A 20229-nucleotide genomic window follows, 5' to 3' on the forward strand; every position below is an offset into this window, starting at 1 on the left:
GCCTTGTAGTTTTTCCGGGGAGTCGGTGCCAGGGCCGAGATTCCCGCGCTTCAAGTCCCGCAGCCGGGGCAGCGTCTTAGGGATGCGTGAAACCGGATGATGGGAGCCGCCTGCTGGCTTAGATATGCCTTCAACTAGAACTAGAATGATGTATCTTGCAGCACTACCCTGAATTTTTTTTTTTTGAGACGTAGTCTCGCTCTGTTGCTCAGGCTGGAGTGTAAAGGCGCGATCTCGGCTCACTCCAACCTTCGCCTCCCGGTTCAAGCGGGTCTCCTGACTAGGCTGAATTTCTATCTATAACATCACTGTCCAACAGATACATAATTCGAATCATATACGTAATCTAAAAATTTCCAATAGCCGGCCGGGCGCGGTGGCTCAAGCCTGTAATCCCAGCACTTTGGGACGCGAGACGGGCGGATCGCGAGGTCAGGAGATCGAGACCATCCTGGCTAACACGGTGAAACCCCGTCTGGAACTGGAACTTGGAAAAAAAAATTTCCAGTAGCTTCATTAAAAAAGTCAAAATAGAAACAATCAGATATTTTATTTAACCCACACATCCCAAATAGTATTATTTCAACATATAATCAAAAATTTTTTTGAGATGGAGTCTTGCTTTGTCACCCAGGCTGGAGTTGCAGTGGCGCAATCTGGGATTGTAATCTGGGATTACAGATGCTTGCCATCACTCCGGCTAATTTTTGTTATTTTTAGTAGAGACGGGGTTTCGCCATGTTATCTAGGCTGGTCTTGAACTCCTGACCTCAAGTGATCCGCCCGCCTCGACCTCCCAAAGTGCTGGGATTACAAGCATGAGTCACGACGCCCGATCTCTCTCTCTCTCTCTCTCTCTCTATATATATATATATACACACACACACACATATATGTGTATAAATACTTGTTTTTAATGCAAAGTTTAAAAAATCAGATATATATGTGTGTATACATATATATATATATTCTTTTTTTTGAGAAGGAGTCTTGCTCTGTCACTCAGGCTGGAGTGCAGTGGTGCGATCTCGGCTCACTCTAAGCTCCGCCTCTCAGGTTGACGCCATTCTCCTGCCTCAGCCTCCCAAGTAGCTGGGACTACAGGCTCCCGCCACCACGCCCGGCTAAGTTTTTGTATTTTTAGTAGAGACGGGGTTTCACCGTGTTAGCCAGGATGGTCTCGATCTCCTGACCTCATGATCCGCCCACCTTGGCCTCCCAAGGTGCTGGGATTACAGGTGTGAGCCAGCATGCCCGGCCACCCAGTATCAACATTTTAAAAAAATACTTACGTTCTGTTCTGTTTTTAATGCGAAGTTTAAAAAATCTGATGTGTGTTACGCTTAGAATACATCCCAAATTGGACCAGCCACATTTCAGATGCTGTATAGTTGCATGTGGCTAGTGGCTACTGTAGTACAGTACTACTACAGTGTAGTGGACAGGTCTAAAAACCTTTGGATTGCCAGAAATAGGTAATATAGCTGTCTGGATAGTTCAGGGGGCTTTGTCACCCAGTAACTGAATGCCTCTATTACTAAAAATGAAATAATTCATTTTTCTTTGTTACCCCTCAAAAATGTATGTAACTTGCTCAACCCCATCCCTCTCTCTAGTTCAAAGGAAATGGGCCATGGCCCTCCTCCAAAGACAAAGACTTTGCTCCTCATTCCTGTCCAGTATCTTTAATCTGCAACTGACTGCCTCTTCTGTCTTTTTTTTTTTTTTTTTTTGAGACGGAGTCTCGCTCTGTGGCCCAGGCTGGAGTGCAGTGGCCGGATCTCAGCTCACTGCAAGCTCCGCCTCCTGGGTTCACGCCATTCTCCTGCCTCAGCCTCCCGAGTAGCTGGGGCTACAGGCGCCCGCCAACACGCCCGGCTAATTTTTTTTTTGTATTTTAGTAGAGACGGGGTTTCACCGTGTTAGCCAGGATGGTCTCGATCTCCTGACCTCGTGATCCGCCCGTCTCGGCCTCCCAAAGTGCTGGGATTACAGGCTTGAGCCACCGCGCCCGGCCCTGCCTCTTCTGTCTTTAAAGAAATATTCCAGTGGGGGTAAGGGGTATCAAAGACCTTCTTCTAGGTATCTCAGAGATTTGTATTACTAGCAATCTAGTTGCATAACTAAAAAGTGAGTCATCTTCCTTGTTATTTCCCTTCCCTTAATCCCCTTAGTGCAATTCATTACCAAGTCCTATTGATCTTACTTCCTATCTCTTGAATCCATCCATTTCTCTCCACTTCCATGCCAATATGATAGTAAAAGTCACTATCATAGAATCTCTTGGATTGCTACACTCATCTCTGAACTTCCACCTTTTCTTCCTTAACTCCAATTCATTTTTCACAGAGCAGCAAGACTAATCTTTTCAAATCACAAATCTGATGTCACCCCACTGCTTAAACAATACCTCAGTGAATGCCTTCTCAGTACTTTATTTCTTTTTATGAGATGGAGTCTCACTCTGATGCTCAGGCCTGTAACGCAGTGGCACAATCTCAGCTCACTGCAACCTCTGCCTCCCGGGTTCAAGCAATTCTCCTACTTCAGCCTCCCGAATAGCTAGGATTACAGGCACATGCCACAACACCTTGCTAATTTTTGTGTTTTTGGTAGAGACGGGGTTTCACCATGTTGGCCAGTCTGGTCTCGAATTCCAGACCTCAAGTGATCCACCTGCCTTGACCTCCCAAAGTGCTGGGATTACAGGCGTGAGCCACCATGCCCGACTGGCTTCCCAGTACTCTTAAAATACAAAAATCCCACAGTAGTACTCACAGTACTGCATTGTCAGCCCCTTCCCGCCTCACCTGGTGCCATATTTCTTTGGGCTTCTGTACTCTGTCACTGGTCTTCTCCATGTCCCTTCCTTCCACAGGGCTTTTGCACTTGTTGCCATACCGTGGAAAGCCCTCTTCCCTTCAGATCTAATGTCCTCAGAGAAACCTCCTCTAACTAGGTCCATGTCCATTATCGTTTCTCAATACCCGATGGACCTCTCCTTCAAACCATTTACCTGAGCTGCCATTTTATACAATTTTGGAGGATGATTTATTACATATCTATTTTCTTTACAAATGTAGATGCTTGATGAAGTTTGGGACCATGCCTGTTTCTGCTCACCCCAGCAGAGCAGTTAGCAAATTGTGAGCCTGCAACTGTTTGAAGAAGAAATGGGGACTTTATGACCCTTCTGTCCCTTCTAGCTTTCACACTCTTGGTCATTTTTCCTGCCAACCCCCACATACAAGTTGTCTACTGCCGCCTCAGTTCCTTTCTATCCCTAGCCTCAAGATCAGACAGCAGGCTTCTGCCTCCAGCCCTCCATTAAACCACTCTGTAAAGTCACTGACGACATCATCAATCCCTGTAGCCTTTTTCAATGGTTTGCATTGACAGTATCTGAAACCTAGTCCCTTACCTGGCCTTGACCTTCCACCACCTCCCTTGGTGAGGTTATTATCTCCCGTTTTAGTTACCACTCCCTTTCTGAGGATGTGCCATCTGAAAATGTTTCTTCTGAAATGCCACCTGGTCATGTACTGCTTAAACGCCAGCAGGGGTGGGCATGCTCTGCACTCCCTGAGGTAGTTCTGCTGGGTAATTCTGAATGCTTAGGTTGTTTACCAGTTATAGAAACAGAAACCTGCTCTGTGAAAGGAGACTGGCTGCTCCCAAACTGGGATGCTTGCAGAGGTTTTGCTGCGGTGCAGAAGGTTAAGTCTTCTGTCATCTGAAAAAAGGTCTTCCCAGCTGTCTCCCTGGGTCAGGAAACAGGGGCTCCACTTTCATGGCAGGCCGTCAGCCACACCCTTGTCACATTCTTACCTCTATTGAATGGAGCTGAAAATAATGAGAAAACTTCAGATTCATTACTCAACATTCTGCTATTTCCATCTGGCTGTCTAACAGGCATGCCGAATTTAACATGTCCAAAACCAAACTTCCAACCTTCCCTCTGAAACCTGCACTTCAGAGGGCAACTTTCTTCTAGCTGTTCAGGCCCAAAACCGTGAAATCACTTTTGGCCTCTTTTTATCACAACCCACATTCCATCACCAAATTCTTCTGCCGTCAGGAACACAGGCAAAGTGCAACCACTTGTAACCATTTCCACCGCTCCACCCACGTCCCAGCCACTGTCTCCTCAGCCCATGGTGACTGCTCAGCTAGTCTCCCTTCTTTGCTTTTGTCCTCCACACAGAAACTATAATAATCCTTGAAAAACACTCCTCTGCTCAAAACCCTTCCATGGGATCTCATCTCCCTCAGAAAACACATACTTTTCTGCGTGGCTTCCAGGGGCCTGCGTGATCTGGCCCCTCACTGACCTACACTCATCCCTGTCCAGTCACACCAGACCCTCTGCCATTCCTCAAAAACATAGTCCTTTGGTCCGAATGGCTTTTTCCCACAGACCTCCCCAGCTCAGTCTCCAGATCTCTACTGAAATGCCTAGCAGAGGTCTTCCTGACCACCATAAAGTAGCACTGTTCCCTCCACCTCTAAAATAGCACCTCTGTCCCCTTACACTGCTCCATTTTTCTTCTTGGTATATACCACCACCAGAAAGAACACGTATTTACTTGTTTTTTGTCTACTTCTCCTCACTATCCCAAAGAAATAATCCAAGTTCCATGAAAGCAGGAACTTGGCTTTTGTTCACTGCTGTGTCCCCAATCCATTAGAACAATGCCTGGCACAGGGCAGACATGAATATAAATTTGTTAAACGAATAAGATGGTAAAATCCTAAACATTCATTAGGCCAGCAGTCTGGGAAAAAAAGTTGACATTCTAAAGGTAAAGAGAACAGACAAATGGTTTATTTGGTAACAAGGATTAAAAAGAAAATTTTAATTCCTTGTTTCTCTTCTAATGGCTGAACCAAACTGCGGTGTCATATGGAAAGCAGCACACAAGAATTCTCTTGCAGACTTGATCTTTCGCAGAAATGCAAAGACGCCTGAGTTATACAACTTGCAATTATTATTTTCTAGACAGAAGTGCCAACTGTTGTGCTTTCCAGCGTATCAGGGGTTGCTACATTCTCTTTCTTGTCTTCGGGTTTCATGGCCGGAAACAGAAGTACTTCCTGTAGGAGATAAAAATGTACCTTGAAGCTAAGAAGCACTCTGAACATTTTTTCACATCTGTCTACCCATTCCTTTTGCCTCTGTTGTCACCACCAAAATCTAGAGATTAGTATATTCCAGCTGAAAAGACACATGTGTTCTTTTATTTCAACTCAGACCCTCTCAGTTACAGATGACAAAGAACAAATGCATAGCACTGCCTAGGGCACTATGTTAAAAGGATGAATTTCTATGGAAATTTGATTTCCTCATCTGTAAAAATGCGAAACAACAGTTTCTATATCTCATCGGGCTGACTTAATTAGCTGAAATAATGCACGGAGACTTCCCTGGATCCTCAAGAAATGCAAACAATTAGTATTCCTTCTGCCTCTGGGAGGAAAAAACCCAAATCCTTCAAGGTCAGAGGCTCTGGCCCTCCTGTGAGTGGCATGGAACTCCTCTGCCTGCTCCTCTTCCCAGTCCAAATCCCTTCCTTAATTTTATCCTCCAGGCCCGCCATGCCCTGGCTGCAACACAGTGGAGCTTCTTCAGGGCAGTATGCGCCGTGGAGGGCTGCTACGTACCTTGATGTTGTTGGAGTCCGTGAGAAACATGGCGACTCGGTCAAGGCCCATGCCAAAGCCACCTGTCGGGGGCAGCCCGTATTCCAGGGCAGTACAGAAGTTTTCATCTATGAACATGGCCTCATCATCACCTGCAGCCTTGGCCTAGAAAAGGAAAGAGAACCAAAAGGTGATCATCTTCTAGGATATGTGTGTGTGAGTGAACACGTGAACAGGCTCCGAGGTGGGAGTACCATCAGTGGATGCTCCTGACACTCAGGATTTGCTGGGGATTCATTTCCTAGTAACTCCAAGATGCAGCTGTTTCTTTCAAAGACCTGGAGGTCAGGACTGATGAAATCGACCTCAGAACACATACAAATTTCTCTGAAAGAAAACACTTCCACTGCTTGGGGCTCTGGGCCTCTAAATAGGTTAATTCTCGTAGACTGTGACAATTCCAAGAGTCTTTCTTGCATTTCCTGAAAGCAGCCCTCAGTGGCAGCACCTGCTGCAGGCAGCCTGTGGGGGCTTTGTCTTCTCCACCCATCTTTACCCGCCTCCCAACCCTAAGCCACCTCAATACATGTATAATCTAAGAAAACAACGTTCTTGTTTGGCAAGCGTATTTTCAAGACAAACATCATGCTTCCCATACGGAGATTAATAACTAAGCTCCTCTTACGTACTACAGAGTCAATACCAGGTGAAGTCTCCATCTTGAAATGTGACTTCCTCCAGCAAAGCCTATGGCTTTCTTCTGAAGTCACCAAGAACGTATATGCTGACACAGATCAGGGTTAAGGCTGGTATCTCCTGGTGAGTTGGCACAGCCTCTGCTCACAGTCCCCTTTCTCACCTTGGCCTGTTCTTCAAAAAGCTGCCGCTGCCGCATGGGATCATTCAGCTCAGTGTAGGCATTGCATATCTCTTTCTTCATGACAAACAGTTCAAAGCGCTCAGTCAGACCCTCTTTAGAGCGGTGCCTAGGGACAGGAGACCAAAGAGGAGGCTGAATATACAGGCCCCTAATGAGCTAAATTCTTTTTTTTTTTTTTTCTTTTTGAGATGGAGGCTCGCTGTTGCCTAGGCTGCAGTGCAGTGGTGTGATCTCGGCTCACTGCAACCTCCGCCTCCCGGGTTCAAAAGCTTCTCCTGCCTCAGCCCTGAGTAGCTAGGATCACAGGCACACGTCACTATGCCTGGCTAATTTTTGTATTTTTAGTAGAGACAGGGTTTCACCATATTGGCCAGGTTGGTCTAATGATCAAACATCTAATAGAAGAATTGAACTCTAGTGGACTCAAACGTGTTACTGACTGCAGTCTGAAGCCTGCATGCACTCTCAGCAACAAATCATTTGGTACAATGGTGAGGAGGGTGAGAGAAACCAGGAAGGTTTAATGACCTTCCTAACAGGCCAGTGTGGCAGACTGTTACAATGGACCACACCTCTTGTATTCATGCCCATGTGTAGCCTCCTTCACCTGGACTCTGGGCTGGCAACATGTCTTGGTTTGGCCAATGGGATATCAGCAGAGGCTTGATATGTGTTTGCACAATTGAGGTCTGTTCTTTTGGAAGCTTCTCCTTAGAGCCCAACCGCCATGCTGAAAGGAAGCCCAGGCTGTGCTGCCAGAGAGGCCACATGAAGAGGCCCTGGAGGACAAGATCCTATGTGGAGTGACCACATGGAGGAGAACCAAAGTGCCCTGGCAGAATCCCCAGTTGAAAAAAAGCCCCTTGGGTTATCCTAGTCAACACCACCCAGCAGAAAGACCACCAGTCAACCCACAAAATCTTGACAATAAACTGTTGTTTAACACCACTAAGTTCTGGGGCTGTTACGTAGCAATAGGTAACTGGAATCTTACCATTTAGCCAAAGGGCTCATTATCTGTGGGTGATCACAGATGAATGTAGGATTGATGCAAGTCACTTCCAGGAACTCCCCAACAAGCTTAATGAGAAAGAAAAGCAGAGTCAGTCACCATTTCTGAATAGTATTTGATCATCCCAGCCCAGACAGAAGACCTCAGCTCCCATCCAGATGGGTTTATCCTATAGTTATTTATTATTATTATTATTACTATTATTGAGATGGAGTCTCGCTCTGCCGCCCAGGCTGGAGTGCAGTGGCACAATCTCGGCCTGCTGCAACCTCCCCCTCCCGGTTCCAGTGATTCTCGTGCCTCAGCCTCCTGAATAGCTGGGATTACAGGTGCCCACCACCACACCCAGCTCATTTTTGTATTTTTAGTAGAGACGGGGTTTCACCATGTTGGCCAGGCTGGTTTCAAACCCCTGACCTCAGGTGATTCGCCCGCCTCAGCCTCCTAAAGTGCGGGGATTACAGGTGTGAGCCACCGCACCCGCCCTACCCTATAGCTTTTTAAAAGCTGGAAAGGATTAACAGAGATCACACCATAAATTATTTGGCACAGAGCTTAGGATGACAGGTCGAAGTTTGTTATTTCTCTTGCTCAAACTCTTCAGGGTTTTCCTGTGAAGGTGCAGAAACGAACTCTCCCCAGCGGGGTTCATTTTCCCAGGGAAGAGGGAACTGTTCAGCACCAGATGAGGACATGTGCAACAAAGGCGGAGCCGCTCACCTTGTCCAGGAGCCTGGCTGTGGTCCGAGGTGGAGGGCATTCAACAGCTTTTGCCACACAGATATCATCAAGAATTTTGCGAGTTTCTGGGATACAAATGCACAAGTTACGGCAGGAGACATCACATTAGCCAAGTAAAAATGTACGTAAAGAGAATAGTGTGGGAAATTCTAGCTCTGACCCAATCAAATTCAGAGCTGGACAGGAAGAGAGGAGGAGTGAGTGTTGTCACTTTACCTTCAGTTTCAAAGAGATTAGTTTCTGGCAGCTTCATCCCCAGGGCTTTCTCAAGCTCTTCTATCATATTGATTCGCCGGAAGGGTGGGGTGAAGTCAATATCGTAGGCTTGGCCCTCTGGGCCATCTGGGTGGTAGGTGACCTTGTAACTGCCTGTAATATGCTTCACCATCCCTGGGAGAGAAACCTATTATTTAGCGGGGATGAAACCCAGGCGCCCTCCTCTGAAAGCAGCATACCAAACCACCGGATGAGTATGACGGAGAGCAGGAGTCACCTGAAACCATCTTCTCTGTGATTTCCATGACGTCGTGATAGTCTGCATAGGCCATGTAGAACTCACAGGTGGTGAACTCAGGATTGTGCGTCAAATCAATCCCCTCATTCCGGAACTGGCGTCCAATTTCATAAACTCGGTCGATGCCACCAACCACAAGCATCTAACAGCAACACACGGCCACGGTCATGACAGCTAATCTTATATTAACAGCTCTGGGAAGTTTCAGTCTCCAAAAGCCATAACTTGGCTTTCACAGGTTAGGCATGCTCTCAGGTCTCTAGTCAAAATGCCAAGCACCCTGCTCTCTTTAGACCCCTGTGGTGTGGATAGTTACCCCTCTTTTTTGGCTGCCCAGGACTTCTGGATACTCTTCCTGTCTTGGGCATCCCCCACCGTTGAGTCTGAGCCTCCCCAAGGAAGCAGCGTCTCTTGGGGTTAGGCTGCAGGCGTGTGACCCACACTCCACCAGTCAGATACACTTGTGAGACTTCAGCATGGAGGCTACTAACAGAAGATGTAGGTATTGCACAGAATTCATTCTAGTGAAGGGGGCCAGTCATATGTAGCATTTAGATTGCAGAGGTCCTAGTGGCAGTGACTTGTGCCTAGTGCCAGGGTTATGAGTTATAGTAACTGTGCCTAGTAGGAAAAAACACTGGGTTCTCTATGAGAACAGCCTATTCTAATATGACTCAGAATCATTCCTAGTTGTGTAGTTTCCAAGCCTGATTCTCTGATCCTCCTGGGGACTGTGAGCTATCTGTATGCGGGCATTCACTCAGGATGGTGACAGAAATATTAAAGGGAAATATTGGGGAAAGTTATAATAGTCACAAACCGTTTGGAAGGCCGAAAGGTTATGTAGCTTGTAATAACTGAACAGGCTGAAGGGAGCTGGTTCTTACCTTACAGCATTAGATCATAGGGTAAATACTACAGACAACAGAGGCTTTCTCAGTTAATCTGTTTACCCTATCTCCATTAACTAACCTTTGAGCCACATGGCCCTCTTGGGGGGAGGTCAACCAAAGATACTGCCCCCTAATGGTATTTACTTTAGACGGCAGTACCTGAGCTTTAATAATTCCTAGAACTACTCTCTTAACCATGTTAATTATCCACAAATATGTTTACTCAAAGCTTCTGTTGTTAATTCTATACTAAATAAATGCCTGGGGTGCGAGCTGCTCATGGTCAGCCGCAGTGACAAGCCTCTCTTGGTGTGCGGGTGGTCAGGCACTCAGCAGGACTGGCAAAACAGAGTATCTGTATTTCAGTGTATGTTTTATTCATCCGTTGTTTAGGTCAGGGTCTGTGGGCAGACCCCCGCAGCTAATGCCCTGTCGTGAGGAGCAACACCTCACCTATAGAGCTGAATAAATTTTTATTTTGCTTCAACTAGTTATAACAGGTTCTGTTGTATGCAACAAAGAATCCTGAATAATAATCTTCAATATTTACCTGGGAATTTGAAAAGACATCTTTATAGCGATTTGAAGATACTTTTTTTTTTTTAAGACAGAGTCTCATTCTGTCACCCAGACTGGAGTGCAGTAGCAGATCTCGGCTCACTGCAACCTCTGCCTCCTGGGTTCAAGCAATCCTCCTGCCTGTCTCCCGAGTAGCTGGGATTACAGGCGCCCGCCATCATACCCAGCTGATTTTTGTATTTTTGCAGACACAGGGTTTCACCATGTTGGCCAGGCTGCTCTCAAACTCCTGACCTCAAGTGATCCACCCGCCTCGGCCTCCCAAAGTAGCTGGGATTACAGGCGTGAGCCACCGCGCCAGGCATGAAGGTATGATTTCCAACTTCCACAGAGAGATTAGGCTCTTTCTTCTATGAAAGACTTAAATCAGATCTAATCCAAGTAAGACTGTATCTTAAAAGTTTTAGGGGAACCAAAGTAGGTAAGGAGTGCCTGTATACATGGGAAAGACAATCCTTTTGGCCTCTGCCCTACAATGCTCTATTGATCTCGTAGAGAAATTCTGGCAGTGTTACTCACGTCCACACACCTGACCCATCAGAACACTTTCTTGGCTGCTTTACGGAGTCTCGCTCTGTCACCCAGGCTGGAGTGCAGTGGCCGGATCTCAGCTCACTGCAAGCTCCGCCTCCCGCGTTTACGCCATTCTCCCGCCTCAGCCTCCCGAGTAGCTGGGACTACAGGCGCCCGCCACCTCGCCTGGCTAGTTTTTCATATTTTTTAGTAGAGACGGGGTTTCACCGTGTTAGCCAGGATGGTCTCGATCTCCTGACCTCGTGATCCGCCCGTCTCGGCCTCCCAAAGTGCTGGGATTACAGGCTTGAGCCACCGCGCCCGGCCTGCTTTCTGCTTCTTTAAGGGAACAGGATGTAATATTTTTGACTACCTTATGATAGAGTTCTGGAGCAATTCTCATATATAAGTTCATGTCCAGCTCGTTGTGATAAGTGATAAAAGGCTTGGCCATAGCTCCCCCTGGGATGATGTTCATCATGGGAGTTTCAATCTAAAAAAGACAGGGAGAAACATTCAGTCCTTAGATAACCAGAGGCCTTGGGGACAGATCATGCTTTGCATGTAGTATAGTCTAAATCTGTTATATCCCAAACTAAATGTTAATAAGTTCAACAGTAACGTGCAAGGGCTTGACAAAAAAGAACAGATAGTATTCCTATGATGGTGTTTCAATTTCTATTAATACCTAACACCATTAATATAGTACCATGAACTTTCATAAGCTGTAAATAAGAATCTAAATGGATATAGCCTTTCTTGAGTTCAATTTGCAGTATTTATTTTTTGAGACAGAGTCTTGCTCTTTTGCCCAGGCTGGAGTGCAGTGGCGTGATCTCGGCTCACAGCCAGCTCTGCCTCCCAGGTTCACGCTATTCTCCTGCCTCAGCCTCCCAAGCAGCTAGGACTATAGGTACCTGCCACCACACCCGGCTAATTTTTTGTAGAGACAGCGTTTCACTGTGTTAGCCAGGATGGTCTCGATCTCCTGACCTCGTGATCCGCCCGTCTCGGCCTCCCAAAGTGCTGGGATTACAGGCGTGAGCCACCGAGCAAGTCCAGCCCAATTTGTAGTATTTATTAAAAATTTAAAAATTAGGCTGGTCTGAAGGTAGTGAGTTATCTCAACTGATTGTTTAAAAAAATTTTAACTGCTTATATCCTTTGACTTATTCTACTTCTAGAAATCGATCCTACAGAAACTTGAACATGTGTGTAAAGATACTTGTTGAAACAAACAATACAGCATTAAGAAAGAATATCTACCTATCTCATACAAAGAATTCCAGAATATCTTAAGTGAAATAAAAGCAGGTCCATCACAATACGTACAGTGTGACTTCACTCATATTTAAAGCAAAAACAAAACCGCTCCAAATTGTTTACATATGTGCACTCCATCCACAACATGCTCATGTATGTATGTATATATGCCCAGTAAATGGTGCGGAAGGATACATATCAAACTCAAGTTTGGGGATGGAAGTTAGTCGGAAGGAGTGAAAGGGTACTTTCAGTTTTGCTTCTATTTAATTTATTGTTTGAATTTGTTTTATGGTATGTGTGTTTGCTTTTCTAATACAATCAAAAAATATTTAATGCTACAAAAAAGCAAAATGATTTGAATACATATTGAATGTGACATCATTAGCATGTGGATGGCCCTATACCTTGTCCATTATCTTCGAAGTCAGCTCCTGCCTTCCTAATCAGGACAAGGTAGAACAGAGACAATGGCAAGAAAGGGGACATTCTCATTAAGCATGACACAGGATATGCTTTGGAAAAGGAAGGCCAGGGAGAGCAGGCGGCAAGCATTGCAAGGCAGCTCATCGCGTCAGGCAAGGAACTCTCCTTACCTCTAGGAATCCCAGCTCATCCAGGAAACTTCTTATATATGTGATCATCTTAGAGCGGATGATAAATTTCTGCCTAACGAAGTCATTCAGGATCAAGTCCAGGTATCTCTGGCGATACCTTGTTTCCTAAACCAAAAGAAGCAGTTAGAAATCACTGGTAGGTCTGATTCGATGGTACGATAAAATAAACAGAAGGCACCCCCGTGCCACAGCTAGGAGGCATGAACGCTTACCTTGTCTTTGAGGCCAAAGTGAAGATGAGGTAACATATGCAAACAGGGAGACAGCAGTGTGATCTCATACGGAATAATGCTCAGCTCACCCTTCTTGGTTTTCCCAGGATTCCCCTGAACTCCAATTATGTCTCCCCGACGCAGTTTGTTATTAATATGAATAAATTCTTCTTCTGATTTATAATTTCTGAGTGAAAAGGAAATGTAATTCAGTAAGAACAATTCAAATGAACACTACTGGGTTCCTCTGGAACCCTCACTCAACTGTTAATACCTAGTTAATATGAGCCCAAGAAGCAGCTCAGATTCAGGGGCCACTATTAAAAAAGGACGATCCTTTCCTTTACTGTCATATAACTTGAGGGCAGTCATCACTTTACAGGTGACCAGGTGGCCACGTTATCTTCTTCTCAGTCTTCCCCAACCATGGCTGACTCCTTCTTACTCTAACTTCAAATACCAGTAAGACCACATCAGCCTATTGCTGTGTTGTTCTAGGCCAACCAAGAAAGGTCTATAAGTGGATATTTCGAGATACCTGGAATTGGCCATGACTTGCAACTTCACTCCCTCTCCTCGAAGATCATAGAAGATGAGCTTTCCCCCAGAAGCTCTTTTGGCATGGATCCTACCTAGAAAAAGAAGAGCAAAAATACTGCCTTCCAGAACCAGAAGTCATTTTACAGTATCAGTGTCAAAAAAAGCTCCCTCTGCATATTTTTTTTTTTTTTTTTTTTGGAGACAGAGTCTTGCTCTGTTGCCCAGGCTGGAGTGCAGTGGCACGATCTCGGCTCACGGCAACCTCCGCCTCCCAGGTTTAAGTGATTCTCCTACCTCAGCCTCCTGAGTAGCTGGGATTACAGGTGCACACCACCACACCCGGCTAATTTTTTTTTTAAACTAGAGAGGGGGTTTTACCATGTTGCCCAGGCTGGTCTTGAACTCCTGGGCTGAAGTGACCCACCCACCTCAGCCTCCCAAAGTGCTGGGATTACAGGCGTGAGCCACCGTACTGGCCTGTATTTTTTTTTTTTTTTTCCATCAGGGCAGAACACCAAGCAGTACAATCTGATTTTAGCTTGAGGTCTAACCCCCATCTTTTCCCTCAGGCCAACGATCTCCATTCAAATCAGTTAAAGACATGCAGGGAGACCTGGCTTTCAAGATAAGTCACCGGACGCCTGGAAGATGGTGGTGCTGGGAGCAGCAGAGTTTTTGGATTTCCTTGAATCCTCAAATAAAAATAGAAAGCACAGCTGTGAAAAATCCATGGACAAAATTTACAACAAAATGATGTGGGAAGATGTTGCCAAGAACCCCCAAATATAAGCAATGAGGTAAACCACCAAGAGTCATAACACCTCTACATGGGGAAAAAGCAGTGGGGAGGAATGGGGTATGGGAGGGATCTGAGAACTGGAGAATGCCCAATTGGCCAAAGGTATCCGCTGGAAAATGTGAACCTTCTCCTCCAGGAAAGCAGCTGAAGCTGGGAGGGGATGTGCCCATTTCCATACAGGTGAGGGCTACATTAAGATTTAAAGGGGGCCAGGCGCTGTGGCTCACGCCTATAATCCCAAGACTTTGGGAGGTCGAGGCGGGCATATCACTTGAGGTTGGAAGTTCAAGACCAGCCTGACCAACATGGAGAAATCCTGTTTCTACTAAAAATACAAAATTAGCCGGGCATGGTGGTACATGCCTGTAATCCCAGCTAATCAGGAGGCTGAGGCAGGAGAACTGCTTGAACCTGGGAGGTGGAGGTTGCAGTGAGCTAAGATGGCGCCATTGCAGTCCAGCCTGGGCAACAAGAGCGAAACTCTGTCTCAAACAAGAAAAAAAAAAAAAGATCTAAAGGGAATGAAGATTAGAGCCTACAGAAACCCTCTCAACAGCCAGGCTCCCTTCTAGGACAAGACCGTAAAAAACTGAACGGGACAAGGGAAAAAGAGACAAAAAAAGGAGAAGACCCAAAAAAGATGAGGAAGAAGATGAGGACTGGGAAATCTCAGAAAGCAAGCTGCTGTATTTCTGAACACGTCACAAAAACAAGAGGGAGCTCACTAAAAAACGAAACCTAGTTTCCTTTGAACATTCAGGAAAACTGATTTCATGTAAATGTAAGCAACATAAAAGCATTAGGCTCACCTACCATATAAAGTTAACTAAAAAACTGAAAAAGGAGAGATAGGAGAATAACACTGCTCTAGACAAAATAAAAGCACTCAAGACAGACATGCTCAGAATAACAAAAATTCTTTTTTTTTTAAATTTTACTTTAAGTTCTGGGATACATATGCAGAACATGCAGGTTTGTTACACAGGAATACTTGTGCCATGGTAGGCTGCTGCACCTATCAACCCATCATCTAGGTTTTAAGCTCCACATGCATTAGGTGTTTGTCCTAATGCTCTCCCTCCGCTTCCCCTCATCCCCCGACAGGCTCCAGCGTGTGATGTTCCCCTCCCTATGTCCATGTGTTCTCATTGTTCAACTCCCACTTATGAGTGAGAACGTATGGTGAAAAGCAAAAAATTCTAACTTACTTTTCAACAATGCTGAGAGACATTAAGAAAAAAGACACAAAACACTAAAGAACACACATTAGAATTACAAAAACTAAGAAATGAGGTGATAACACATGAAAGAATTAGAAATAAAGTAAAAATCTTTCAGAAAATGAGGACTAAGCTATAAGGAAATAATAGTGACTAAATACAAGAAATAATGCCTCAAGAGAAACAGTAAGTGAAAAGAAGGATAAAATTTAAAAATCAAACTATGAAGAAAGAGATAAAAAGGATTTGAGAGAAAGTAACAATTATCAAAAAGAATCAAAGATGATTCAGTATGCAGATAAAAGTCCCAAAAGAAATGTAAAGAAACAGAATAAAAACAAACAATTAAAATAAAAAAGATCTGAAAACACACATGTGAAAAGATCTCAGAGCACACTACGTAGCTGAGAATATCAAACTAGAATAACTAATATCAAGAAATATTTTAGTGGCTGTGTGTGGTGGCTCACGCCTGCAATCCTCGCACTTTGGGAGGCTGAGGCGGGCGGATCACCTGATGTCAGGAGTTTGAGACCAGCCTGGCCAACATGGTGAAACCCCGTCTCTACTAAAAATACAAAACTTATCTGGGTACGGTGGCAGGTGCCTGTAATCCCAGCTACTTGGGAGGCTTAGGCAGGAGAATCGCTTGAACCTGGGGGGTAGAGGTTGCAGCGAGCTACAATGGTACCACCGCATTCCGGCCTGGACAACAGAGTGACACTACATCTCAATAAAAAAAAAAAAAAAAAAAAAATTTAGTAAAAACACTGCACTTTAAAGAAGAAATCTTTTGGGCATTTAGGTGCTGGGAGGAATTCTCTCTGGGTGGCAGGATTATGTGTAATCAAAACTTTCCTTGCTTCTTTGACTATTCTAAATTTTCTACAACTGATAGTTGGTGGGGGAGGGCAAGGAAAAGATGTGATTTTTTTTTTTTTTTTTTAATTTTAGGAAAAGAAAATCTCATACAAGATACTACAACTCCAAAGGAGTAATGTTCTAGAAAAACTGTCTCAGTGCAAAGCATTCTGAGGCCAAAGACTAGAATTCTTAGAAGCCTGAGACTTCTACCACTGATTCTTGCTGATGAAGGGAATCCTTACAGAGAAAGCCCCTCTCTTTGCAGCACTACTTCATCTGGAATATGATTCCATGTCTCGGGGCTGCTCTTCTTCTCTCTGTGAGTAGATATAATGGTGCTGTCCTTTGTAAAGTAGCTTCAGACACAGACTACTTGAGACAAGACCAACCCAGACCTTCCCTTGTGCTACTGAAGCGTCCTGCCTGTTGTGGGAGTTCAGTGATTTGCTGGGAGAGTTCCTACCTGCCACCTTTAAGGTGATGTCAGTCAGGTGATCCCCAGGCTGCAGATGACTATATTTCTGGATGAAGTCAGTGAGTGAGATGTCAACATGGAACTTGTGTGGGTACGGATTTTCCCCATTGACCTTCAGCTGATGAATTGCTTGACTGCGGATTTTGTAGTATTGCTGTTAAAAAAAAAAAAAAAAAAAAAAGCCCTTGAGAAGTTGAACCTAGTCAGACCAGTGGGGCCCACCTAGCAGAGGGCAGTATTCTGCCTCAGAGTGACCCCAATACATTGTTTTCTTTAACCAAGACCTGTGCATTACAGGAATGAATATGGAGTGAGATTTGCACTTAAAATATGCAGGGTGGCCAGAGGCCAGCATTCCAAAATGCAAGAGTCAACAAAAAGAAAAATCAGAGTTCTGCCTAAAATAATAGAAGTTTAATTTTTAATTGGTATAGGTGGCCTTGTCACTTTTGTAGACCACATTTTGCATGGTGAGTTGAGTCACTTATCTTCTTAACTACTCTCCTACCTCTGGCGACACATCAGACTTTTCCTCAAGGCATGGGGCCTGGAGAATGTAGACAAGGAATACTCTACAGCAGCCTTTCTCACAAAGCTTTTCTGATGCAACTTCTCAACTCAGCTGTTCCAGCGGGACAGCAGCCTCAGAAATACGTAAACAAATGAGCACAGCTGTGTTCCAATACAATTTTACTAGTAAAACCAAGGAGGGGCAAGGTGTGGTGGCTCACACCTGTAATCTTAGTACTCAGGGAGCCCGAGGCGGGTGGATCACTTGAGGCCAGGAGTTCAAGAGGAGCCTGGCCAACATTAGCTGGGTGCAGTGGAGTGTGCCTCTAATCCCAGTTACTTGGGAGGCCGAGGCAGGAGAATCACTTGAACTGGGGAGGCGGAGGTTGCAGTGAGATTGCACCACTGCACTGCAGCCTGGGTGACAGAATGAGACTTTGCTCAAAAAAAACAAAAACAAAAAACCAGGGAGGGAAGGATAAAGTGGGGGCATAGAGAAGTGGATCTGGCTGGTGGAATGTAGTTTGCCAGCCCCTGGTCTAAAGTAAACATCAGGCAATCTTTAGAGAGACATTTTCCCCAGAGCCTCAAGCTAATTCCAAGGATAATTCACTTGAATGCTGGACTCTCCCAAATGTCTTTTGGGGGTTGACACAGAAGACACTCAGGGTCTGTGCCTTTAACCAGATGGAGTGGCAGACCCTCCCTTATCCTGGCAGTGACCTCGGGCATACTGGTCCTTCCTACTGTCCAGTCCCAAAGAATCTGCCATAAGCCTCATCAGAAGCTTTCCTGTGCCCAGCCATGCTGGTGGCCCAGGGAACTCACATTTGGGTCCAGGCTCTCTTCCTCAGGACCCACACCATTGTCAGTGGTGTGGCTGGTGGCAGCCACAGTGGCTTGGCTTAGCTGTTTCTCACTGAGCCCCTTCTGCTTTGCCTCCTTCTCTGCTACTTTCTTCTCGGCTTTCAGGCGTCTCTTCAGCTCACTGTTGGAAAGATGAAAGCGTTCAATGTGTTAGCTGCCTGAAGAGTCCTCTATGTTCTGCCCCTAGCCACTTATCAAAAACACGAATCGCCTGGGAGGAACGCTCTTTCTCAGTTGTATACCCCTCAATTCCACACCCATAGCTCAGCTCAAGTCTCTTGTCACTAAACTCTTTATGTGAAAGACACAAAGGGAAAAATAAGCTTAGAACAAAGATATGAAAGATCACTCTCAATCTCTGCTTGCCAGTCTCAGGTCCTTGGCATTAGGTCCCAACTAAAACCAAGATGTACCAGGACAAAGAAAATCCTATGCATTAGTTTTTTTTTTTTTTTTTTTTTGAGACGGAGTCTGGCTCTGTTGCCCGGGCTGGAGTGCAGTGGCCGGATCTCAGCTCACTGCAAGCTCCGCCTCCCGGGTTCACGCCATTCTCCCGCCTCAGCCTCCCGAGTAGCTGGGACTACAGGCGCCCGCCACCTCGCCCGGCTATTTTTTTGTATTTTTTAGTAGAGACAGGGTTTCACCATGTTAGCCAGGATGGTCTCGATCTCCTGACCTCGTGATCCGCCCGTCTCGGCCTCCCAAAGTGCTGGGATTACAGGCTTGAGCCACCGCACCCGGCCTTGCATTAGTTTTGAACAGGAGAAAAGACTTTCTAGAAAATTAGCAGAATAGGCTTTTCTTGAGCTAATTAGGTTAGGGAGCTCCTTGGGGCTGGTGACTGAATCTTAGTTGTTTAGTATCCCCTCCAGAACGTGAAGTTCCAACAGTGATAGATCTTTTTTTTTTTAATGAGACAGAGTTTTGCTCTGTGGCCCAAGTTGGAGTGCAGCCACAATATCAGCTTACTGCAATCTCTGCCTCCCGGATTTCAAGGGATTCTCATGCCTCAGCCACCTGAGTAGCTGGGATTTCAGGTGTGTACCACCACACTCAACTAATTTTTGTATTTTCAGTAGAGACAGGGTTTCACCATGTTGGCCAGGCTGGTCTCAAACTCCTTGCCTCAAGTGATCTGCCAGCCTTGGCCTCCCAAGGTGCTAGGATTACAGGTGTGAGCCACCTGACCCCTCCAATGCCAGATCTAACACATGATCAGGCAACATCTCTAGCCCTCTGCCACCCCCTCTCTCTAACCTCCCCTAAGCATGAGTTAGGATGATAGTAAGGAAGAGCTGGCTCTTTACCACTCAAGGAGACCTCTCCCACCAACAGTCTCTCCAAGAATGAATGTCAGCATTAGTCTCACTTTGCCCACCGGAGCCTGACTTAGACAACAAAGTAGAACGGTGTGCAAAGCAGCATAGTACAGGGGATAATATATCATCTTTGTAGTCAGGCTGCCTGGGACTAAATTCCAACACACTTCTCAATTATGTGACTTGGATGAGTGAATTAACTTCTCACCTATTAAATGAAAGTAATAATAGACAACCTCCACCAGTTGTTGTGTTGTATACTGAGATCATGTTTGTATAAAGGGATTACCCTAACCCTGGCATTTAGTTAACCAAATATGAGCTTTCTAGGTATCTTTCAGTATCTTAACCCTTTACTCTCTGTACAGAAACTATACTGATTTGAATACATTTCTGGCTAAATCGCTTGCTATCCAAACTCTTGATATTTATCACTTGAACCTCAAAAACCAAAGTGATGTGGACAACTTTGAGCTGTTCTGTATGATACGTTCATGTCTCTTATGGTCTGAATTTGCTATCTGAACCCAGAAACTAAACATATCGGTATAGGGAGGGATATCTTTACTATTCAAAGACAATTTATGGATCATTCTTTCAAACCACTAAACATAATCAAATATTCTGCAACAGTGAACCACAGCAAAAGATCCCAAGTCATGCCTGCGTACTTTCTGGCTTCAGGACACATCCTTCATTTTCTATAAGAATTTAGAATAACTTAAAAAAAAAATGAATTGAGGTTTTGAATCTTGCACCTCTTTTTATTAA

At 45.1% G+C, this 20229-nt stretch overlaps 1 protein-coding gene across 3 annotated transcripts in view; it reads right to left on the reverse strand.

Moving 5' to 3' along the window:
• Nucleotides 1–4823: 4823 nt before the first annotated feature.
• KARS1 (lysyl-tRNA synthetase 1) overlaps nucleotides 4824–20229 on the reverse strand; it is a 20633-nt gene continuing 5227 nt past the window's right edge. For 2 of the 3 annotated variants that reach the window (XM_023226764.2, XM_023226767.1), the window contains 13 exons: nucleotides 18101–18260; nucleotides 16751–16916; nucleotides 13403–13496; nucleotides 12865–13051; nucleotides 12632–12757; nucleotides 11146–11265; nucleotides 8767–8929; nucleotides 8490–8663; nucleotides 8253–8338; nucleotides 7515–7600; nucleotides 6500–6626; nucleotides 5662–5805; nucleotides 4824–5094 (listed from right to left, as the gene is read on the reverse strand). In XM_023226764.2, the coding sequence (XP_023082532.1) occupies nucleotides 4996–5094; nucleotides 5662–5805; nucleotides 6500–6626; nucleotides 7515–7600; nucleotides 8253–8338; nucleotides 8490–8663; nucleotides 8767–8929; nucleotides 11146–11265; nucleotides 12632–12757; nucleotides 12865–13051; nucleotides 13403–13496; nucleotides 16751–16916; nucleotides 18101–18260 (1732 nt within the window). In that variant the 3' untranslated portion in view covers nucleotides 4824–4995. The remainder of the gene's footprint in view (nucleotides 5095–5661; nucleotides 5806–6499; nucleotides 6627–7514; nucleotides 7601–8252; nucleotides 8339–8489; nucleotides 8664–8766; nucleotides 8930–11145; nucleotides 11266–12631; nucleotides 12758–12864; nucleotides 13052–13402; nucleotides 13497–16750; nucleotides 16917–18100; nucleotides 18261–20229) is intronic. The other variant, XM_023226765.1, reaches the window with a different exon arrangement.

This window comes from Piliocolobus tephrosceles, chromosome 17 (genome assembly GCF_002776525.5).
Source record: "Piliocolobus tephrosceles isolate RC106 chromosome 17, ASM277652v3, whole genome shotgun sequence".
Lineage (NCBI taxonomy): Eukaryota > Metazoa > Chordata > Mammalia > Primates > Cercopithecidae > Piliocolobus > Piliocolobus tephrosceles.